This window comes from Pyrus communis, chromosome 13, assembly GCF_041283825.1.
Source record: "Pyrus communis isolate YQ-2024b chromosome 13, ASM4128382v1, whole genome shotgun sequence".
NCBI classification, from domain to species: Eukaryota; Viridiplantae; Streptophyta; class Magnoliopsida; order Rosales; family Rosaceae; genus Pyrus; species Pyrus communis.
The window spans coordinates 11,907,655-11,932,392 of record NC_142577.1 but is presented as its reverse complement, the minus strand read 5'-3'; the positions used below and the strand labels follow the sequence as shown (position 1 = coordinate 11,932,392).

The 24,738-nt window shown below is 39.4% G+C and overlaps 4 protein-coding genes and 1 pseudogene across 4 annotated transcripts; 4 read left to right on the top strand and 1 right to left on the bottom strand.

Annotated features, from left to right (window-relative positions):
• The first annotated feature begins 3,357 nt into the window (after window positions 1-3,357).
• Window positions 3,358-4,871, top strand: LOC137738082 (xyloglucan endotransglucosylase/hydrolase protein 22 pseudogene; annotated as a pseudogene).
• Window positions 4,872-7,242: 2,371 nt separating this feature from the next.
• LOC148691770 (uncharacterized) lies at window positions 7,243-8,363 on the bottom strand. Its single transcript, XM_088683407.1, has 3 exons — window positions 8,181-8,363; window positions 7,773-7,908; window positions 7,243-7,676 (listed from the first exon to the last, which is right to left on the bottom strand). The coding sequence occupies exons 1-3, from the start codon at window positions 8,361-8,363 to the stop codon at window positions 7,243-7,245; spliced, it is 753 nt and encodes a 250-aa protein (XP_088539533.1).
• Window positions 8,364-14,449: 6,086 nt separating this feature from the next.
• LOC148691769 (uncharacterized) lies at window positions 14,450-15,181 on the top strand. Its single transcript, XM_088682461.1, has one exon. It carries the CDS (start codon window positions 14,540-14,542, stop codon window positions 15,179-15,181), a length of 642 nt encoding a protein of 213 aa, XP_088538587.1. The 5' UTR covers window positions 14,450-14,539.
• A 4-nt stretch (window positions 15,182-15,185) lies between these two features.
• Window positions 15,186-15,706, top strand: LOC148691768 (uncharacterized). The gene has a single exon (XM_088682462.1). It carries the CDS (start codon window positions 15,186-15,188, stop codon window positions 15,597-15,599), a length of 414 nt encoding a protein of 137 aa, XP_088538588.1. The 3' UTR covers window positions 15,600-15,706.
• A 6,529-nt stretch (window positions 15,707-22,235) lies between these two features.
• On the top strand, window positions 22,236-23,720 carry LOC137737937 (putative xyloglucan endotransglucosylase/hydrolase protein 23). The gene is made up of 3 exons (XM_068477525.2): window positions 22,236-22,789; window positions 22,976-23,169; window positions 23,270-23,720. The coding sequence occupies exons 1-3, from the start codon at window positions 22,508-22,510 to the stop codon at window positions 23,661-23,663; spliced, it is 870 nt and encodes a 289-aa protein (XP_068333626.2). The 5' UTR covers window positions 22,236-22,507; the 3' UTR covers window positions 23,664-23,720.
• The last annotated feature ends 1,018 nt before the right edge of the window (window positions 23,721-24,738 follow it).

Below are 24,738 nucleotides of genomic sequence, written 5' to 3'. Positions count from 1 at the left end.
CGCCACATGTCAAATTTTCCCCACACTTTAGGGGACATTCTCGAACTTTCTCATCCCTTATTCTCTCGTCCCTCTCTCTCTCTGATAACTCTTTTTACCTCCCCTCTCTCTCTGTGAGATTTGTTGGACCACCATCACCCCTCATCCTCTCCGACGAGCATCACAGCCACGAACCTGAAGCCCACATCGTCTCTTGGCTGTGAAACCGCATACCTAAATCCTGAGCTGCAAACACGAACCCAGACCTTGATCTCCATGTTTCTTGGTGAGTCATCCCAATTTTCCAAACAAGGTAGGCCTCAGCAACCCTTTTTTCTCGTCGTTTTTCATCATTGTGAAAGATTTTAAGGTTTTAGGCCTTTGTTGTAAGGTTTGGGGACATAAACTACTTGGGGAAAACATTCCCAAGTTTCTGGCGAAGGACTGCCAAATTGCAGGCCATTTCCGACCACAACTCGTGTTCCACTTAGGTATATTTTTGTTCCTTACCTCTTGAACTTCATTTTTACTTTTGAATCTTTGAATTTGGTTGAGAAATGAACTCGTTATGAACATTTGAAGTTTCCAATCACCTCTCTTGCGATCCGGCCTTTTTCTCCGTTAAGTCTGACAACCCGTGAGCCCAAACGGTTCAATACAACCCTGTACATAAAAAAAAAGGGCCTAAGCCCAAAATGGGCTCAAAATTTTCTGGAATATTCTTTGTGTTCACTTTTTCAAAATTTTCTTAGAAACCCTCCTAACCTAATTTCGATGCTTCGAGTCCAGTTTTGACATCCATTTAGTGAAATTCCAAAGTTTTAATGTAGTTGACCGGCTTGGCCTCACAGTTGACCTTTTAGGGTTGATCGTTGACTTTTCATTGACGTTTTACAAAATATGCTTGGGACCCTTCTTAGTGTATTTCGATACGCTGATTCTGAATCCGCTGTCCATTTCTCTAAATTCAAACATTTTAATTGAGTTTTACTAATAGGTCTCAATATTATGCTTAAGTGCGATTACTATTAGAGACTCCGACTTCACTCATTCGAACGGCTACAACTTCGCAAGAATCTATCAGTAGGTCTTTTCTTTTTATATAGTATATATGTATTTGTTAGTTTCCATTTATATATTTTATAAAGAATTTTCTATGGTACGCCTAGATTAGCTTAACGTTTATAAGATTTAGCGCACTGATAGAAATTATGAAATTATGCTACGTCCTATGGGATGCACAGGTATGCGTACAGTTATGGGATGCCTTAATTATATTTGCGGCCATGAATAGTGTTATGTTGACTAGAATTATTGATATAATGTTGCATGATCACATTTACTTTATCTGCACATCGTTGATGCACTAGTGCTAATACTCGCCCAGGGTCAAGGCCAGTCTTTCACGTGTATGTTCATATAGCACCGTACACTCACTTTGGATCCATTGTAGGTGCCAGTCCTATCCTAGATTGCTAGAGGTAATAAGGATTCATATGTAATGCACATAGTGCTCGTCTTCACGTGATTGTAGTATTAGAGCGTAAATCATTATTACACCCAGTCATGTTCATGTCAGAATATCGCTACATGAACTTGTATGTTAGCATATGTCGATGAGCACCTAATATGATAATGTTTATTTATGCAAGACATTATTTTTAATGGAAGTTATAGGCTTATTTACGCATTATTGTAAAATATTGCATTATTGAGATATTGCTGGCTGCGGTAAGTATTTTCATACTATACGTAGTATGTTATATGTGGAAACTTTTTTTTTTTTTTATGGCGAGGGGTTATTATGTTTTTTAAAAGGTTTTACAAAGCTTTATTTTTAGGCCCACTCACATTTGTTTTTCGTCCCTCCAGGTTTTAGTAGCTGAGCTTTCGTATCGATGAGGATTCTTGGCAAATATTGGTATTGGTGATTATCTTCGATAGTATAATTCTTATCCTACCTTTACTGTACTTTACTTATACTTTGACATCACGTGTGAAATGGGTTAATTCCCACTCACAAGGGCACTCTTGCACTTAGGCACTTTTAGTTTTAAATTTACTCACATTTTCCACATCACTACACTTGATGCCTTTCGTCACCTTCTGGTGTTGGCTAGCATAGCTCGATTCGGAATCTAGGTGGACATTCTCGATCGGGGTGTGTTATATTGTCAATATTTTTCTTCCCCCCGATATGCCAAAATTTATTGCTTCGTTTATATTTTTTTAAACAAAAATAATAAAAGTTGAGTTGTTGGTTGTTTAAAAATAATAAAATAATACTTAAATATACTAGCATTTAAGGTAAGGCAATTGGAATGCCTTTGGAAATAGCAAAAACCATATTTGAAGGCAGCTTCAAATTTGGCATTTCTTTGTTCATGTCAGCTTAGCCTTCTTTTCCATGTCAGCTTTGACATTTTGGTTGGAGTAAATAGCACGTCATTTGTTACTATTATATATATATGTCTATGTGGCATTTTTGATATCTCATTTGAAGATGAATTAAGCTTCCAGTAGTATAACAAGCTTTTACATGCATCTACTAATATTATTTAGGTTTGTATTAGGGGGAGGAAGGACCTAGCTAAACTAAGCTAAGCTAGCTAAGTGTGGTGATTAGTAGTTTGATCAAATCCAGTAGGCTGGGTAGCCAGCTGGGCAGTTTGCCAAAATAAGATCTGGCCAAGCAAAAAGAAAACAGGAAAAATAAAATTTTGGTCAAAAAGCATTCAATAGCGTGTTATTTAGTGAAGGTTTACATGGTTTAGTTGTGCACTTGCGTGACATGCACCATTTCACACATGGAAACAAGCAACCAGTATTTCTCATTCGTTGCCACCTGTTCCTCCAAACACCCCCAACTTGGCACTCTAGGATTTTTATCTCATCCCTTCGTAACCCTCTCTCTCTCTCTCTCTCTCTCATAGGTTATATCCTCCTTTAAATGCCCTAACCCACATCTCGAAGTTCACCAACCCATCAAAGCATTACCCCACACTGTATAATTACATTACTAGCTCTCTTACCCATATTATTTAAATCATTTCTGTTCTTACCAAAACTAATATCTAATTAAATTGTAGAAATAGCAGTACAACCCGAGTTAGCCAATGGCTTCCTTTCGTTCTCTAATGTTGTTCATGTTCTTATTGGTTACTACAATTCTGGGTACTACTGCTGGAAATTTCGACGATGACTTCGTCATTACGTCATTACAATGGCCAGCTTCTTACCTTGTCACTCGACAAAGCCTCTGGGTCAGGCTTTCAATCTAGGAAAGAATATCTCTTTGGAAAAGTTGACATGCAGCTGAAGCTTGTTCCTTGAAACTCCGCTGGCACTGTCACTACATGCTATGTGCGTCACGGGCACGGGCCTCTAATTTTATATAAATATTTGCATTAGTTTATTCTTTTTTAAGTTTTCAATACTGAATCATAAGTATTCGATGATATATGTCTCTTGCTGCAGCTATCCTCAAAAATTTCAGCATGGGATGACGAGATAGACATGGAGTTCTTGGGGAATGTGACTGGTGATCCTTACATTCTTCACACCAATATATATACCCAAGGCAAAGGCAATAGAGAGCAACAATTCTATCTTTGGTTCGACCCCACGGCTAATTTTCACACCTACTCTATCCTTTGGAATCCCCAGTCCATCATGTAAGAGAAAATATTATCTCATTGTAGTCGCTAGTTTGACATGTTATGTCAACTGTTAATTTTTACGAATCATATTTACATTTAAAATATCATTATGCACTCCGTTATCATTTTATTTTATATTTCCTTTATTGATCCAATCCTCAAAATTACTAATTTCATCCATTAACCAACCACGTTAAATCTTGTTTCAATATCTAGTTGTATAATAAGGATAACATCAGATTGTTTGAGATAATTATGAATTGAATGAATGAGGCAAAATATGTTTCTGATTTGTGAATTATGAATAATATCAGTGAGGTTGGATTCTTATTTTAGTTTGAAACTTATAGTAAATTTCACATGAAATAATTTTGGTGAAGCTATTAAAAATAATGTTGTAGTGGCATCCCATTTGACGCCGAATATTTTTTTTAAACCTGAGACCACTTATTTGCGACGCATAACCTATTGTCGCAAACCCATAGTAAATCGTATTTGCGATGCACTCAAAGCATCGCATATAATCGACCAAACATTTACGACACCACTTTGTTGTGACGCGTTACTAATCATCGCAAGGCCGTCGTTAAAAGGCTATTGCAACGCGTTTGGCTACTTTTGCGACTGGCTACTTTTGCAACGCATTTTGAGCGTCCCATAAGACCCATTTCTTATTTTTATTTTTTGTAGTGAATATAAATGATTATTCATGAACAATTGAATGAATGAGGCTAGTTTAATAACATGAAGTATATATTCATGAATTGAATTTATGTTCTTTCCACACTTCGAAATAATTTTAATTAATATACTGTCTTGTTTAGATTGTCTGTTGATGGCATACCCATTAGAGAGTTCAAGAACCTAGAGTCAAGGATTGGTATTCCTTTCCCAAAGAACCAACCAATGCGGATAACCTCTAGCCTCTGGAATGCTGATGACTGGGCAACAAGAGGAGGGCTGGTCAAGACAGACTGGTCACAGCCACCATTCACTGCCTCCCTTAGAAACTTTAACTCCAATGCTTGCATATGGTCTTCAGGTGCATCGTCTTGTAGCTCGTCATCAAATTCATGAAGATCTGCAAGTAGATCATGGCTCACAGAAGAACTGGATACCTCAAGTCAAGAGAAGCTTAAGTGGGTACAGAAAAATTACATGATTTATAACTACTGTGCAGATAGAAAGCGCTTTCCCCAAGGCCTTCCTCCCGAATGTGCTATACAAATTTAGCTAAGGGATCATGCCTGTAATCTATAATTGTGTATAGATATAAGTGTACGATAAATAAAAAATAAGTTTCTATAAACAATAGGTTTCTGTCCAATCTAAAATCAATTGATAACAGAAGAAAGAGATTCAAAAATTTTAAACATTTTAGGCAAAGCTTCCTTTTGTGGTGTAGGACAACTCTCAGCACTAAAGCGATAATTCAAGTTAACATATATTGAAATTGGGTAACAGTTGGGCATAAAGATAGCATGTTCTAATACAAATTTGAATATAAACATTCAACCTAAAGCACTTAGGCAAAGATTTATTTTTTAATATGGAAAAATACCATCTATATTAGCAGAAAGTCTTTCATCAGTCTCTTTCTTCAACATGTATAAATATAATAAATCGAGTCGAAGTTACCTTGAACAGTGCACGAATCCTCTCGATACCGTCCTCAATTGTTTAAAATTTCGGAAGTTGAAAATTAAAAGCTTAAGATTGTGTTTGGACTAGTAAATTTAAAATTATTAAGAAATTCAAAAATTATAGAAATTAAATGATAAAATTTTAGTTTTTAAAAGTTGTGAATATTATTATTTGATTAATCTAAAAAACAATAAATTTTAGATACATAATTAAATAAAGATTAGTTGTGGGGCCAGCTAGGGCCCCCACTATGAAATATATATAAGACCTTTAAGAGAAGAGATTTGTATTTTGTATTTATTTTAAAATAAAGAATTTGTTGTAGGGTCCATATCATATGGAACTTTAACGATAAAAACTGACTATTTTTCAAGTTGCACCTCATAAGTCATCCTTCTAAAATATTAGCCAAATCGGAAATAGGTGAGGAATCTAATTGCGTTCAAAGAAGTTGGCGAACATTTTGTTCTAAGAAAATATTCAAATAGTTGAAATAAATATGGTAAAATACTAAAAATATATATGATAATATTTGGGAATTTCTTGTATATACATTAATCTCCAAAGTGGAGTATATATAGGAGTTACAATTGGTATTACATATGCACTTCATCAATGTGAGACAACAGACTACTATTTAACTAATATATAAATATATTACTCGCAACACTCTGCCTCAAGTTGGAGTAAAGATGTCACGCATGTCTAACTTGTCAAGCGCGTTGGAAAACAAACTATTAGACACATCCTTAGTAAGCACATCAACAAGTTGATCTTGAGATCCCACAAATAGAAAATTAATAATTCCAGCATCCAATTTTTCCTTGATGAAATGTCAATCAATCTCCACAAGTTTTGTTCGATCATGTTGGACTGGGTTATGAGCAATATTAATAGCAGCCTTGTTATTACAATGGAGTTTCATAGCACCCTTTTGTTTAAATCCAAGATCTCTCAACAATTTTTTCAACCACAACAACTCACATACACCATGAGACATACCACAAAACTCAGCTTCAACACTTGACCTAGCCACCACTTTTTATTTCTTGCTTCTCCAAGTAACTAGATTACGACCCACAAAAGTAAAGTATCCAGATGTAGATCACCGGTCAGTGAGCCCAATCTGTATCTGTATACCCTTCTACATTCAAATGACCATCTTGGAGAAAACTAAGCCTCTGTCAGGAGTCAAGTACCTCAAATACAGATTACTGCACCCATATGAGCTTCACTAGGTAAGCGCATAAACTGACTTACCACACGAACTGCATAAGCAATGTCAGGGCAAGTGTGAGACAAATAAATTAATCTTCCCACAAGCCTTTGATACCATTCCTTATGAGTATGAACTTGATGTGGAAATAAGCCCATACGATGATTCTGCTTAATTGGAGTATCAACAAGTTTGCAATCTAACATACTTGTTTCAGCTAATAAATTAAGAACATACTTCCGTTGAGATAGCAAAAATACCATGCTTGGATCGTGCAACCTCAATTCCAAAAAAATACTTCAATTCACCCAATTTTTTCATCTCAAATTCAGTAGCTAGGTACTTTTGAAGGCGTTGTACCTCCTCTTGATCATCACCAGTCACTATCATGTTATCAACATAAATAATCAATGCAGTTAGTTTACTATTTCGTCGCTTTAGAAACAAAGTATGATCTAAATGACTCTGAAAATACCTAAACTTCTTCATTAAACTTGGAAACCTCCTAAACCATGCTCTAGGAGATTGTTTCAAACCATACAAAGCCTTTTTTAATCTGCACACAACACCTTTTTCAGGATATGTACCTATACCAGGTGGGAGATCCATATAAACTTCCTCCTTAAGATCGCCATGAAGGAAAGCATTCTTAACATCAAATTGTACTAAGGGCCAATCCTAGTTTGCTGCTAAGGACAGAAGAACACACATGGTGTTAAGTTTGGTAACAGGAGCAAAAGTCTCCTAATAGTCCACATCATAGGTTTGAGTATAACCCTTAGCAACTAATTTGGCTTTGTACCGGTCAATAGAACCATCTGCTTTTTGCTTAGTGAGCACCCATCCATATCTAACAGTTTTCTTCCTGTTTGGCAACGGAACCAAATCCCAAATGGAATTCTTTTCCAAAGCTTCCATCTTAACATTTATGGCATTAACCCATTTAGGGTCAGACAAAGCATCCTGCAATCTTGTTGGAACTGATACACTAGATAGCTGACATATGTAAGGTGCACATGGTTTGAAAAAATGATAAGTAGACACATAGTTGTTGATAGGATACTTGGTTTTGGCATGCATATCAAGCTCATATTGTACTTTAGGTTTTCCACAATTAACTCGTGAAGGCAACTGACAAGTAGAAAAATCATCAGAATTTACCTCATGTGTGTCACCATCTTGTATCAAACCATTAGAAGAATCATCAACAAGTAACTTGTTAGTCATACTAGCAGCAAGCAACTAATCATCAAAAGGTAATTCGTCAGACATACCAATAACAGGCAACTCATTGGGCATATCTGACGGGTCGTCAATAGAAATAGTCTCGGGAATGATAGTTGACCGATCGCCATCTATAACCAACTGGTCAGTATCACGTAGCATAACAGGTTCTATCCCTAACTCTGCCTGTAACACATCATCCATACGATCTGTTCAAATCTGCACTTCACTCCTTATTTCCCCTTGAAGTGGGGAGTCGTAAGAGGGCTTCACAAAATACGGAACTTCCTCGTGGAAGGCGACACCCATGGTAATATAAGTTTTCTGAGTCAGAGGATGATAACACTTATGGCCTTTTTGATTGTTAGCATATCCAATAAATACACATCGAAAAACACATGCATCAAGTTTACTCCGCTGATGAAAGTAGACATGCAATATGCCACACACCCAAACACCTTTGGAGGAAGTTTGGATACAGCAACAGGAGAAACATATTTTTGTAGCACATCAAACGGTGTCTGAAAATCAAGAACCCTACTTGGAACACGATTTATCAAGTACATAACAGCCAAAATAGCATGACCCCACAAATGATTAGGAACATATTTATCCAACATCAAGGAGCAAGCAACCTCCATTATTTGACTATTCTTTTATTCAGACACACCATTTTGTTTGAGTGTAAGCAGAGTAGTCGTCTAGTGAATAATACCGTGATCACGAAAAAAGCATGTGAAAGTGTGATTCTCATATTCTCCTCCGTTGTCAGACCTGAAGACCTTAACTTTGGTCTAAAACTGAGTAGACACCATTGCACAAAATTCTTGAAGAAGTAAAGGGATATCACTCTTATTCTTCATCAAGAACACCCAAATTAATCGAGTACAAGTAGCAAACCAACAAAATCCATTAGAAGTAATCTTCATGGGACCTCACACATCATAATGTATCAAATCAAATGGCAAAGTAGCCTTAGAATCACTTATGGGAAAGGCAACACGATGACTCTTAGCCATGACACATGTTTCACACTTGAACTCTGAATCACTACAAGTGCGATACAAAGAAGGAAATAGATGCTTCGTATAACTGAATGATGGATGTCCCAAACATTGATGCCATAACCAAATTTGATGTTTGTTACTTTAGCACTTAGAACTTGATGATTATTTGAACATGAAGCAACAATATCCTCCATAGTCAAGATGTACAAACCCCTAATTCTTTTACCACAACCAATTACCTTCTGAGTTTGAATGTCTTGAAAATAACAATACGTGGGGTAGAATTGAGTAGAACAATATAAGGTATCAAGTAGTGTTCCCACCAACAAAAGATTGCACTTAACATTAGGAACAAGTAAAGCATGGACTAGTGATAAGGTCGGAATGAGAGAGATAGTGCCTTCACCCTTTACAGGGGAAGATGCTCCATTTGTAATAGTAATATACGAATCACGAACATAGTCACATAACTCATCAAACACTCAAGGGTCACCAGTCACATGATCAATAGCCCTAGTATCAAATATCCATATATTTGTTCCACCAAGATGCATAACAACACTATGATTATATTGAGTCATTTAGCTAAAACACGAACAATAAAGGCACAAAAGATACGAAGCGGAATTAAGACAATTTACCAAAATACTGTAGCAAAATCACTGTTCTAGTACCACCGCAATGCATTGTTCACAACACTATAGCAATGTACTATAGCACGGTACTATTCTCGGCACTATTCACTTTTTTTTTTTGTCACAATACTAAGAAAAGTGGGCAGAAAATTAAAGCACACAGGTCACCAAGAGAGAACTGCTCTGATGCCAAGTTGAATTAAATATGGTAAAATACTAAAAATATATATGACAATATTTAGGAATTTCTTGTATATACATTAATCTTTAAAGTGGAGTATATATAGGAGTTACAATTGGTATTACATATGCACTTCATCAATGTGGGACAACAGACTACTATTTACACTTTAACTAATATATAAATATATAACTTGCAACAAAAAATTTCATGGTGATAATTAAATAGACAAACGATTTCGGATTAAATTGAATTTTTATAAGGATGATATATGAATCGAGACTTAAAAATAGATGGTTCAGATAGTTGAAGTTCAATGTAGAGCAGGTCTCACAATTAATCCCTTTTTTTTTTGAAAAAAAAAATAAAGATCTCTTCCCTTAAGGGGCCTGTATATATATATATATATATATTTTTTTTTTTTTCATTAGAAAGAATTTTACTGTTTTTTTTTCTTTTCCCTAACCCAAATGGAACTATAATTTTACTCTTTCAAATCTAGTTAAAATTTAAAAATCAAATGCTAGTCTTTTCTCGATACAACCTCACTCACTTTATCTCGCCATACGTTTTCACAAAAAAATTGTTGCTTTCCTCTCTTGGTCTTCACATGGTGAGCATTTTGATATGGATGGAAATACTTATTTCTAGAGTTGAGAATCTTGACAGCAATTTTATTGAAAGAAATCAATTGGGCAATGGAAGTGTTGAAATATCTAAGAAAAATGGATGTTTTTTTTCCCAAATGCATGGGTTGCTTATAGAATTTTGTTAACCATGCAAGTTTCAGTTGCCTCTGCAAAAAGAAGTTTTTCAAAATTAAAGTTGATGAGATCTTATCTTCGATTAACTATGTCACAAGAAAGATTGAACGGGTTAACTATTTTATCAATTGAAAAAGAATTGGTTGAAAATTAGATTATGTAGACTAATTAATTACTAGTACATTTGTGTCTGAAACGCGAGACATGTAATATTTAAGTAATGTTAGTATGTCTTTCTTCTTTTAATTTTAATTTTTAGTGATCTTTGACATCGAAATAGACTTTTTCATGTATTTAGTTAATTCTTTTTTATACATATTAATGTACACAAAGGTCAAATAACTTTATGGCTCCACTTTGAAGGCTCATCTAGGGCCAGCCCTATTGTGATGGTGACGTTAGTGGGTGGTGGCTGTAGACATCAAAATTTCGGTGAAATGAATGTTGACCAATAATTAAAATTTCAACGCTCACGTGTCACATAAATTTTACATGTAGCGTGTGATTCAACGAAAAAATTGAAATAAGTTGGAAAAGTCATCAAATATGACACGTGTCAATACCTGGCAGAAATGATTTATTTCATCTGATTATTTAAATCCAAAAATCAAGTTTTGGAATTCTATAAATAGGAAGCCAAGGCATTCATTTTGAAAAAAAAAAAAGAGAGGAGGAGAAGGAAGAAGGAAAAGAAGAAAAGAAGGAAGGAAGAAAGGAAGAAGCCTTGAAACTCTAAAGCTCTCAAGCAAATCCCGAAGGATCAAGAAATCACTCTTCGTTCTTCGTCAAATCCTCCTTCAAGATCAAGCCCCAACGGCCCTTGAAGAACTTCCACCAACTCAAGATCAAGCCCCGACGGCCCTTGAGGAAAGTGTTCATCGTTCATCATCCGTTCATCCTAAGATCAAGCCCCAACGGCCCTTTGGATCAACAACCTCAACAAATCCACACATCCAATCGTTCTTCAAGATTAAGCCCAAAAGCCCTTGAAGATCCGCTCATCCACCAACTCAAGATCAAGCCCCGACGGCCCTAGAGGAAAGTGTTCATCGTTCATCATCCGTTCATCCTAAGATCAAGCCCCAACGACCCTTTGGATCAACAACCTCAACAAATCCACACATCCAATCGTTCTTCAAGATCAAGCCCCAACGGCCCTTGAAGAACTTCCACCAACTCAAGATCAAGCCCCGACGGCCCTTGAGGAAAGTGTTCATCATTCATCATCCGTTCATCCTAAGATCAAGCCCTAACGGCCCTTTGGATCAACAACCTCAACAAACTCATACACCCATTCTTCAAGATTAAGCCCAACGCCCCTTGAAGATTCATTCATCATCCGTTCATCCTTAGATCAAGCCCCGACGGCCCTTTGGATCAACAACTCATCCACAAACCTACACCCTACGAAGATAGAATCAGAGGACCAAATTACAAAGAGATTTTAACCCCAAAATCATTAATACAAAAAAATATATTTTGTACACGTATTCTTGTCTCTTGTTTCAGGAATCTTTCGTGTTTACAAATTTGGCACGCTCGGTGGGACAGTCTCTACCTCTCATCTCTATCCTCAAATCATCGAAAAACGCAAATGGCATCAAGAAAGGATCAAGCTGTTCCTGCAATCAAAGCAAAGAACAAGAACATCATCGCCGCAAGTGGTGATATTTCGGGCATCATAACCCGAAGTAAGGCAAGAGATCTTTTTGCCGCGGCTTTCGCCCCTGCATTAACTCTGTCAAAGGAACAAGAGCACCTGAGGTACGAGCCTGTGATCACCCTAGCCTCGCTAAGGGCATCAAAAGGGGAGAGCCCAAGGAAATACTCAGAGTCCCGACTCTCCGACGCTGATTCGAGCGGCAGTACAACCATGCAAGTCATGACCACTGGAGCAACTTCAATCGAGGAGCAGCTAGCTCAGATGAATGAAGCAATCGCAAAGCTCACACGGACTGTGGAAGAGAAGGACTTGCAAATTGCCGCACTTGTCAACCAACTAGATGCGCTGCCCGACGTGAAAGTCGACCCAAATATTGGCCTATTAAAGAAAGAAGTCGACGAAGAAGAGGAGCCACCAGCGGAGAAAGTTGAAGAGAAGCTGAAGCTAGACCAAGCAACGGCGTTCATGGGATCTCTCTCTATCCAGCAACTACAGGAAATGATTGCAAGAACTATCAAGACACAGTACGAAGGAAGCTCGCATGACTCCGTACTGTACTCAAAGCCTTACTCCAAGAAGATTGATGCTTTGAAGATGCCAAGGGGTTATCAGCCCCCAAAATTCATGCAGTTCGATGGAAAAGGCAACCCGAAGCAACATGTCGCCCATTTCATTGAAACTTGCAACAATGCTGGGACAGAGGGAGACTACCTCGTCAAACAGTTCGTGCGTTCGCTGAAAAGTAACGCTTTTGACTGGTACACTGACCTCGAACCTGAGTCTATCAACAGTTGGGACCAGCTAGAAAGGGAATTCCTCAACCGTTTCTACAGCACTCGTCGTACTGTAAGCATGCTAGAGCTGACCAGTACGAAACAGTGGAAAGATGAACCTGTCGTCGACTACATAAATAGATGGCGTTCTTTAAGTCTGGATTGCAAAGATCGGCTTTCTGAAACCTCTGCCATTGAGATGTGCGTTCAAGGCATGCAGTGGGGACTACACTACATCCTTCAAGGCATCAAACCACGAACATTTGAGGAGTTAGCCACCCGCGCCCATGATATGGAGTTAAGCATCACCCGTCATGGGAAGAAAGAACAGATCGCCGACTACAAGAATGACAAAGTTTTGGGGCCAAAGGTGGATAAGGCTACGTGGAAACCCACCAAGGAAGCAATGACGGTCAACACAACTCCAGTCAAAATCCCTACACGAAGCAAGGCGATTCAAACCGAAGCTTTTCGTGATCAAGAGATACGTAGACGCACTTTGAAGGAGCTTGAGGAGAAGACTTATCCATTCCCCAACTCTGACGTGGTTGCCATGTTGAAAGACTTGCTTGACAAAAAGGTGATCGACCTACCTGAGTGCAAACGGCCAGAAGATATGAACCGTACTGACAGTCCAAGGTACTGTAAATTCCACCGCTTCATTAGTCATCCGACGGAAAAGTGCTTTGTGCTAAAAGACCTCATCATGAAGTTGGCTCAGAAAGGGATCATCGAGCTAGATCTTAATGATGTGGTGAAGTCAAACTATACCACCGTCACTTCTGGCTCTTTGAACTCAAAATCTTCACCTCAACCGCTGGGGGCATGCTCCAAAACCATGTCAGTCAAGTCAAGTGAAGTTGAAGGATGGACTTATGTCACTCCAAAGAAAATGCACAAGAAACATAGGTCTCCTCCACAAGTTCACCAATCGGAAAGGGGGCAAAGCAGCTACCGTCAACCTTCAAAGCTACATGAAAGTGTTGAGGATGATGAAGTTATGACACAAAGATCGTCCGTTGCCATCACGATGCGCGATTTCTTCCCCAAAGACTTTTTCAATCACTCAGTCAAGACTCCTTGCTATAAAGATTGCAAGGAATGCCTCTCTAAGATCGTTTGACAAATTCAAAAAGCTCCTCGTTCGCACGAGCCTAAAAGGCGACAACCAAAGCTCCTTGTCCGCACGAGCATAAAAGGCGACAACAAACGCTCCTTGCCTGCATGAGCTGAAAATGCAAACGGCACCAAGACGCTCCTAGCCCGCAAGAGCATAAACTGTGTACGGCAAAATCATCATCAAAACCATCACCCATTTGAACTACGTTATGACTTGATCTCTTCGTTGGAAGAGTACGTAGGCAACTTGAAATTTCAAAACTTCAAGTACAGTCACATAAAAATAAATAAATAAATGTTTCATTAAAGAAAGTCAATTTTATTACAAAAGAAAAGAAAAAAAAATACATATGTTACTATGTATTAGAAAAAATATATATATATTCTCTACTCAAAAAAAAAAAAAAAAAAAAAAAAAAAAAAAAGAAAGAAAAAAAAATATATATAAATTCCTTCTCGGCCCAAATAACATATACAGTAGCAGCCCCAGGCTTAGCAGATGGACCTCAAGGCCCTAGACAAAACGGACAGTGCAGATCCTCGTTGAAGCCCAAATCCGGACCCAGGCACAGCTCTCAATCTCTCTCTCTTTCTCAGATCTTTGTGGCGGCTCTTCTTCAAGATTGGATCAGCCTCTCTCTTCTCTCTCTCCCTCGGACTGTCAGACGAGTGAGAATGGAAGGCAAATCGTACCAGAGGCTCCCGCGCGTCAAAATCCGCGACATGCGTGACGACTACTTGAAGTTTGAGCTCCGCGATACTGACGCCAGCGTCGCCAACGCGCTCCGGCGCGTCATGATCGCCGACGCAGCCCCTCCGCACAAAACCCATGAGCCGGAATCCCATTTCGAGCAAGCTCCCGAGCAGGAGGAGTTCCCAGATGACGACAGTTTGGAAGAACATGAGCACCCAGAACCAGAAACTCCAGATTTTTCAGAAGCAGGGGATAAACAGAGCGGCCTGGAGGAGATTTTCAGCCAGCTGAAGCCGTTACGGGACCGCCACGTGAACCGGACCAAGTCAGACACCAAGCCGGCGTCCGGCGAGGTTCCCGTCAAGTTCCCGCAGAAGATGAAGAAATCTGCGAGCTCCAAGTCTGCTTTTGCTCATTTCCAGGAGGATGATATCGTCGAGATTCGCTGGACGGCGACCGTGAGGGAGAGAAAGGTGGCGAAGATGGCGGAGGATGAAGAGGAGGTGGACGCCAAGGCGGATGATTTCATCAACAAGTTCAAGAAGCAGCTGAAGATGCAGCGGCTGGATTCGATCGTAAGGTACAAGGACCTGATCATCTGGGATTCTTCAAAAAACCACTGACAACATGAGTCTCCAGAAAGCTCGACTGCTCGAAGAGAACGCCGATGAGAGTTCGAGCTTGCAGTTCATGCAGATCTACCGGAGCAGGGAAGTGGGTCAGTCTTATTTCACCTCTGTTTTGACTACTTTGATTGCTTTGGCTCATGGGCTCTGGCTAATGATCAGAATCCGACCCCAAGTGATTCTGTGCAATGGGCCTGGGACTTGTGTTCCACTTTGTGTAATTGCATTCTTATTCAAGGTTGTGGGGATTAGATGGTCGTCTGTGTTTTATGTTGAGAGTATAGCAAGAGTGCAGAGGCTCTCCCTGAGCGGCTTGCTTCTTTACAAGTTACGGATAGCCGATCAGTTCTTTGTCCAATGGCCCCAGTTACAGAAGAAGTATCCCAGAGCTCACTATGTCGGTTGTCTCATGTAGTTGATCCGATTCTGCTGCCGCTGTCGACTCCCCAAGGTCCAGACGGCTGCTCCTTGTTCCTCTCTGCCCAGCGAGACTGCCATCCGTGAGCCCATAGACCACAACGTGCACCCTCGTCTCGGCCGATAACAACGGAAAGGCAGTAGCAAAGTGGTGACATTCGGAGACCACAGTTCTCTCTCTACTTCTCTTGGACTCTCCTTCAACGCACACTGCAGCCCTTCCTTCCTCGCATATTGCTGCAACAATCGCCGACGTCAGACAGAAGCCCAAACGGAGGTAGAAGCTGTGCCATGTCTCCAGCCGTCGTCTCCGGTTGTCTTGCAGAAAGAGCCCATGCACTCTGTGACTTGAAGGAGATGGATTTGGTGATGCAGTGTCGCACAAAGCTAGAAGAGACCGAAGAAAGCCGAGAATTTGAAGATATCAGATGAAGATGACCAGACGAAGCAGAACGTGACTTCAGCTGCACCAGCGAAAAATAATGATGAGTTGTTTGATCCTTTTGGGCTTGATGCATTTTTTAACTCCTGCCTCTACAAAGAAAGATGACAGAACAAAGAAAAAAAAAAGATAACAAGATCACGAAGGAAGAGGAAAGAGAAATGGCTGGTAGTGCTTGACGTAGTTCTCTATGCCGTTTACATGCTCAGCATCTTCGACATCTACTTCAAGTCCTTCATTGTCCACAGCATGGATCCCGTCACCTTTCGCTTCTCAAGTCACCTTCTCCTCTCGCCAACAACAGCTCATCACCTAGCGCCGCTGCAATTCCGCCACTTCAAACTCGACGCCTTACACTCTGCTTCAAGCTCTGGCTGCTTCTGCACCTCCGCCATGGCTGCTGCCTTTGAATGTGATCAACAAAAACAAAGTTTGTCAACTCACACCCAAAGACCTCATCCGTCTTCTCTCGAACTCGGCCTGGGTTTTCACCCACGAACTCAGCCTTGCAGATGGCCATATAAAGAAAAAAAAAAAAAAAAAAAAAAAAGTAGCAATGATGATGCTGGGAAGCATCTTTCAAAAGAATAATAAAAAAAAAATTAAAAAAGAAAAAAAAAAAATATATATATATATATATAATAAAAACAATGATGGTGCTTCTGGAACCATGTGCAAAAAGAAAAAAATATATATATATAATAAAAAGAAAGAAAAAAACAATGGTGGTGCTTCTGGCACCATCTGAAATATATATATATATATAAATGAATGGTGGATCAGCGCCACCGAAAGCAAAGAAAAGAATAAAAAAAAAAAATGATGATGGACGGTGATGTATATGTTTTATCTGTATTTAGCATTGATTTTCGAGAAATTACAAGTGCGTACAAAAAAAAAAAAAAAAAAAAAAAAGAAAAAAGATGAAGCTTTCACGAAGGTTGTTTACGTGAAGCCCTACTATTTGGCCAAACTCCAGGAGCGGGAGGCATCGAAGATAGATCATTCGAGGCCCCAATACTTGGTGGAACGCTAGATGACGCAGGAAAAAGGTGCCTCTGGAAGAAAGACGCAAGCCTTTGACGGTCACTTTGAATTCGACCTTGAGATTCTTGCATCTCATCAAGCTTCCTCTTCATGCCCGACGAATAGTTATTTGCAAGCACATGCAAACTTCTATTCTCGTACTTAAGCTGTTTAATCTCCTGCTTAAGATCTTCCACCTCTGCCATCAATGATTCCACTTGACGAGACCGAGCAAACAGGCGTTGGCCCATGTTGGACACAGAGCTCGCACACTGAACACTGAGAGCGAGGGACTCTTGAACGGCCAACTCATCGGACCGTCCTGAAAGCAGCCTACTATCTTTTGGTGTGAGGAGGTTCCTAGCTACTATTGTAGCTGTTGTTGCATCCTGCATCACTGAGTCTTCACCTGTAAGAGGACCGTTAGAAGATAAGAAAGACGGGCACCATACATTACCTTGACGTGGAGCAACCGGATCACTGCTGAGACTCAATTCTAAGCTAAGGTTCGATGGGTTAGCCATTTTTCAAAGGTGTTAAAAGAGATGGGTGGATAGAGTTAAAACTCAAAAGGCCGGAGATGATTTTCAGGAATGAGCAACCTTCAAAGTGTGCATGTTAGAGGTGATCAATACCTCTATAAAAAGGAAGAGGCGCTTGCTCAGAAATCGAAGAGGCGCTTGCTCAGAAATCAAAGAGGCGTTGGTTCAGAAATCGAAGGGCCGCTTATTGAAAAGTGAAGAGACATCGCTCTGCAAATCTCAAAAGCTGGATTTTCCGGCGTAAGTTGGCGACACTTTCTCGGCTTTTCAGAGCACAGGTGCCACTTTGTCAAAAGATCACGTGGAAGTCATCATCGCAGCTACACATCTTTAGCCGACAAGCGCAAAGTTCGGCGACGCTTTCTCTGCTTTTCAGAAAACGCGTGCAGCTTTGTCAAAAGAGGCGCTCGTTCAGAAATCGAAGAGGCGTCGTTCAGAAATCAAAGAGGCGTATTTAAAGATCGAAGAGTCGTCACTATTTCAAAAAGCCGGATTTACAGGATCAAAACGTTTGTCAACAAGGGTAAAAGAACAGTACCACCACTTGCTAGTGGGAAATCCCTATATATGTCGACCTTCATCTTTTATGGCAAGGCAGACCTGCAAACAAAGAAAAAAAAAAAAAAAAAATGTCCAACTCTTCCTCACCTCCGAGAGTACACTCCCAACAAAGCATCTCAAAATGCTCAGTTTTCTTCCTCTCCGGGAATGCCCTTGCAAACAAATGACACCAAGGCAAAAGTATCTCATATCATCAAGGGCGAAAGCAAAGGTATCTCATATCATGCTTTTCCTCTATCTTTTCCTTTGCCCTTGTTCTCACCGGCCAAGACAAGGACAGCGAAAGCAATATGTCGGAACCTCCACTCAAACTTGCGCTGCCACCAAGAAGTGATGGTCCATTCAAATGCAAGGTTTGCATTCAACTCCTGCATCAGGAACAAATACTACAAGAGAAGATGCTAAACCTGCATAAGGAAATACCACTTCTGCAAAGGGGAGCAAGTAAGGCAAGTGAAAATGATACATCGAAGCATGTGGAGACAAGCACAACAAATATATGTGCTGATTCATTCGCTGCTTCTTCAAAAGCAAAGGTATCTCATATCATGCTTTTTCCCTGTCATTTCCTTTGTCCTTGTTATTACTCGCATGGCAAAGTGAAGTGAGCAATCAGCCGGCACATGGAGTCAGTCTTCCAATCTGGAACCGACTACCTGGAATTTATTCCCTGGTTGCTTACCTAGCGTTGCTCTCGAGTAGTCATCTTCAAAAGTTGATACACTTCCAGAGAAGGGACCACACCAGCGGAGAAAGACGAGTGACAATGAAAAATCAATCTTCCTATTTCGTACTCTTCAGTACAAATTAGAAAGATTGAACAAAGAAACAGAAAAAAAAGGAGTAAGCTCAGACCTTCGGGGGAGACCAAAAGAATCCTGCTGCCCAGTTCAAGAGTAGCACAAAGGAAAATCAACGAGTGGATGAGACTAAAAGAACCCTGCACCCAGTTCAAGATTAAGCCTGCGGAAAATCAACGATTGGAGAAAACCAGAAAATCTTCCAGTCGAACTCAAGATCAAGCCTCGATGGCCCTTGAAGAAATCACAAGTCCGATTCAAAATCAAGTGTTCACCACCCTTGAATCAAATTCAACTCCAGATAAAAGGAGTAAGTTCAGACCTTCGGAGGAGACCAAAAGAATCCTCCAGCCCAGTTCAAGATTAAGCCTGCGGAAAATCAACGATTGGAGGAAACCAGAAAATCTTCCAGTCGAACTTAAGATCAAGCCTCAACGGCCCTTGAAGAAATTTCCAGCCCAATTCAAGATCAAGCCTCGACGGCCCTTGGGTTGACATCTACATTAAGGGACTTCAAAACGCATCTTCTACACATGACAAGCACATGTCTACGACGCGCCTTGAAGTGGGGGCATTTGTAGACATCAAAATTTCGGTGAAATGAATGTTGACCAATAATTAAAATTTCAACGCTCACGTGTCACATAAATTTTACATGTAGCGTGTGATTTAACGAAAAAATCGAAATAAGTTGGAAAAGTCATCAAATATGACACGTGTCAATACCTGGCAGAAATGATTTATTTCATCTGATTATTTAAATCCAAAAATCAAGTTTTGGAATTCTATAAATAGGAAGCCAAGGCATTCATTTTGAAAAAAAAAAAGAGAGGAGGAGAAGGAAGAAGGAAAAGAAGAAAAGAAGGAAGGAAGAAAGGAAGAAGCCTTGAAACTCTAAAGCTCTCAAGCAAATCCCGAAGGATCAAGAAATCACTCTTCGTTCTTCGTCAAATCCTCCTTCAAGATCAAGCCCCAACGGCCCTTGAAGAACTTCCACCAACTCAAGATCAAGCCCCGACGGCCCTTGAGGAAAGTGTTCATCGTTCATCATCCGTTCATCCTAAGATCAAGCCCCAACGACCCTTTGGATCAACAACCTCAACAAATCCACACATCCAATCGTTCTTCAAGATTAAGCCCAAAAGCCCTTGAAGATCCGCTCATCCACCAACTCAAGATCAAGCCCCGACGGCCCTTGAGGAAAGTGTTCATCGTTCATCATCCGTTCATCCTAAGATCAAGCCCCAACGGCCCTTTGGATCAACAACCTCAACAAATCCACACATCCAATCGTTCTTCAAGATCAAGCCCCAACGGCCCTTGAAGAACTTCCACCAACTCAAGATCAAGCCCCGACGGCCCTTGAGGAAAGTGTTCATCATTCATCATCCGTTCATCCTAAGATCAAGCCCCAACGGCCCTTTGGATCAACAACCTCAACAAACTCATACACCCATTCTTCAAGATCAAGCCCAACGCCCCTTGAAGATTCATTCATCATCCGTTCATCCTTAGATCAAGCCCCGACGGCCCTTTGGATCAACAACTCATCCACAAACCTACACCCTACGAAGATAGAATCAGAGGACCAAATTACAAAGAGATTGTAACCCCAAAATCATTAATACAAAAAATATATTTTGTACACGTATTCTTGTCTCTTGTTTCAGGAATCTTTCGTGTTTACAGTGGCAGCAACGGCAAAAATGGTGTGTGGTGGCTACTCATAGTTGAGTTATTTATTTATTTATTTATTTTTAACTCTCACTTATGAAAATTTGGAAACAAAAATAATTTACATTGTATTTAAACTTGGGAATGGATATGCCAAATTTCAAATTTTTTTTTTCTCACACAGATAATCTAAATTTCTATGTTTATGAATTCAAAAAGAGAATTGACGCATGTCAATTTATAAATTCCGAGATGGCTGAGTAGCTCAATGTAAGTTTATTTGACTGTTGCTTTTTTCTTTCGTGTATAAATATTGAAATTTTTTAAATGTATTTTCTTAATTATTACAGGTTACTGGAGAATGCTCTTCTCCAGGAGATTGCTTCGTAGATTCCCCTAGACACCTGTATAGAAGAGGTGACTCTGACCGAGGATGCAAGACTTCTGATCATGATTTAGAGTCCGTGACACTGGCTTCATCTTTCCAGAGACAGCTCAGGACAAGTTGCCACGTGGATGGCGAAAGTTCAGGACCTGAAGCAGCAACTTGCAGTCTGGGGCGACCAGATGAGCTACATCTTACACACTGTCCAGTTTTTAGGCATTAGATTTTCGAGTTCCCAGCCACCTCAGCCACCGAGTTCCCAGTTGCTGTACCCAACAAATTCCCAATCGTCACCTCCATAGTCATTTTGTATTAGGATAGTATAATATATTTTTTTTATACGTACATTTCTATATATAATATTAATAGCTTTTGTACATTGTTTATTATTATTATTATTTTGTATTTTAAATACTAAATCATTAAATTAATTAAAATATCCAATTTAATTAAAAATTAATTAATTAAATACAATTAATAAAAAAAATACATATTTCGTAGCTTAAAAGTAAGCACGACGAAATTTTAATTCAAAAAAAAAATCAAAAACTAAATGTGCGAGTAATGATTTCGTTGTGCCTTGGTTTACCCGACAATGTATCTAGTCGCTCAAGGTTTTTTGACATGACGTTGGTATGCCGCCTAAACTTCAGCACCATGGAGGAATTTGTCACCTTAAGCATGTTGTGACAAGGTGCTTCATCACCTCAATTTTAGTGGCACGAAGTATTTTTTTTATGATAAGTTTCTTGCGATAAAGTTTTTTGTCGTGTTTCTGACCTAAATTTCATTGTGTAAACATTCATGCGTGATGAAGCTTTATTGTTCGTCCCGCAAACGTTTGCATCTCGAACTTTGCCCAAGTGCAAAGGGGCGGCAAAATGTTTGTTGCTCAAATTTTTGCACGATGAATTGTATTTCGTTCAATTAGTCAGGAACACTTTTCTGTAGTAGTATTGTATAACAATTACCGTACTATGGGGTACAAAAATGTGAACATTTCGTCGCCCAAGTTTTCACGTCGAATTGTCTTTTGTAAGAAATACACTTTTCTGTAGTATGTGGTAAAAAATGTGGCGTACGCATGTTTTCTCCTGGCTGGGATGCACACGTGTGGACTTTGGTAGGACACTATTGTCGGTGGCAGATAAAAGCAAAAAATGTTGGTAAAGTCCGAAGGTTCCCAATCCCAAACCCTCCCCCATCAAACACTTTCCTCACATAAAATCTGTTCAAAACCCGCGATCCGGTTTATCGGGTTTTGGCTCCAGTTCCCCTTGCATACTGCATATGTGATGAGCTCAGGAGCTAACTGGGCACAGCTATCAAATTGGACTATCCTATTCTCTTTCCCCTCAGCCAAACCACATCTGCTCCATCCATTACTACATAAACCCTAAGCCATGCATTGCTACCTACATCAAACTCACCACCTTATAGCTGTCTAGTTTCTACCCCCATTTACAAACAAAACCCATGGCTTCCTTCAAATCACTTATTTCATTATTAACGCTGCTGACTTCTCGTGCTATAAGCTCTTTAATATTTGCCTCTGCTGGTAAGTTTAACCAGGAATTTGAGATTACATGGGGAGACGGTCGAGCTAAGATACTCAACAATGGCGAGCTTCTCACTCTTTCACTTGACAAAGTCTCTGGCTCTGCATTCGAATCCAAAAATGAGTATTTGTTCGGCAAGATTGACATGCAGATCAAGCTTGTCCCTGGAAACTCTGCTGGCACTGTCACAGCCTACTATGTATGTTTTCATCCATTTTCAAAACTCATTTCACTCTTCAAGTTTTCTAGTATTTGATAACACATTCTTTGGCTTGTTCGCTAGGAACCCTAGGACAGTGTGTCCGCCTCTTGTTTGCACCAGGGTTCGAATTCCTTTCTGATCGATTCATTAACAATTTAACAATAATGTTGTTAATACTTGCAGTTATCATCAAAAGGATCAGCATGGGATGAGATAGATTTTGAGTTCTTGGGTAACTTGACTGGAGACCCTTACATTCTGCACACCAATGTCTTTAGCCAAGGCAAAGGCAACAGAGAGCAACAATTCTACCTCTGGTTTGACCCAACGGCTGACTTTCACACCTATTCCATCCTCTGGAATCCACATTGCATAATGTAAATAACTCACTTGTCCAAATTTTCAATATTTATCTTTCCAAAAATTTTTGCTTTAATTAATTCTCTAACAATTTTTTCTTTCCTTTTTCTGTTACAGTTTCTCTGTCGATGGTACTCCAATTAGAGAGTTCAAGAACTTCGAATCAGTTGGTGTTCCTTTTCCAAAGCACCAACCAATGAGGATACACTCTAGCCTCTGGAATGCGGATGATTGGGCCACAAGGGGTGGACTTATCAAAACAGATTGGAGTAGAGCTCCTTTCACTGCTTCATACAGGAATTTCACTGCCGATAACGCTTGTGTTTGGCCATCAAATGGAGCATCTTCATGCAAATCTTCACCATCACAAAGTAATGCATGGCTATCAGAAGAGCTCCATTCAATTGGGAAGAAGAGGCTTAGCTGGGTCCAAAACAACTACATGATCTATAATTACTGCACTGACGGAAAGCGATTTCCCCAGGAATTCCCTGTTGAATGCAAATCTTAACTGATGTACTTTCATGTAGCAATTATTTTGATTCAATTTCTTTTATTGTTTTCTCTACTTATCATAACTATAATCAATACTAGTTCTTTCGTAATTTTACATTTCAATATATACAGTCCCCTTCTGTTGTTTTAAAGACACCTTGTGGTGCGCATTTTGGTGCAACGGAAATGTTGCTTCTGACCTAAAGGTCACGGGGTCGAGTCTTGAAAACAGTTTCTTTGCAAAACAAGAGTAGAATCGTATAGATAGACGTTCTCCTAACCCTGGCAAATTGGAGAACCATGTTAGGTTGAGGTTGCCCTTTATTCATAAATCTTTTCAAAAAATTAAAAATATTTAAACTCCTCCGATTAAAATAAACGAAACGGAATATAATACAAACCGGGCATTAATTATCACGTGTAATAATATGGTTTCAATTTCCTGTTAGATTATATATCGTTAGGCTTAGGGATACAACTTTCTACCGTAACATTCAAACCGACAAATTCAAATACATTAACGGAAAATTCCCAATATTAATGGCAATCAAATTTCATCGGCTACAGAGGGAACTCCATTTGTATTAGAGCAGACCAGAAGGTCATAACTGTCTCTAGGGTTTCCGCAAGCACTTAGTGATGTAGGCACTGCAAGAAGTATGGTCCTTATATAAAATATCGATGTTGGTGGCTTTTTATCTATCAAAGTCATATTTTGATCTATTTTAATTAGGTTGCATTGTAACTATAATATGTTAATAATTGTCTATCCTACCAATGTAAGGTAACCTCCTATTTAAAGGGCTCCATATGTAAGGTTAAGTACCCAATTAGTGAATTAAAGCTAAGAAGAGAGTGATTTTTCTCCTTCCTTAAATCAAGTATTAGACTTGGTCATGTTGAGTGAATCCATGATTGGTGACATTGAGCAAATCTGTTGCCCCTGGTTGAGTGATTCCTAGGTATCTATCCCCATTCTTTCTATTTCCCTAGGTCCTTTGCTTCTCTACTGCGTCAAGTGACACCAGAGCAGGTTTTCCGCTGTGATTGAAGATCATGGCTATGATTATCAATCCGTTTCAACACCACAT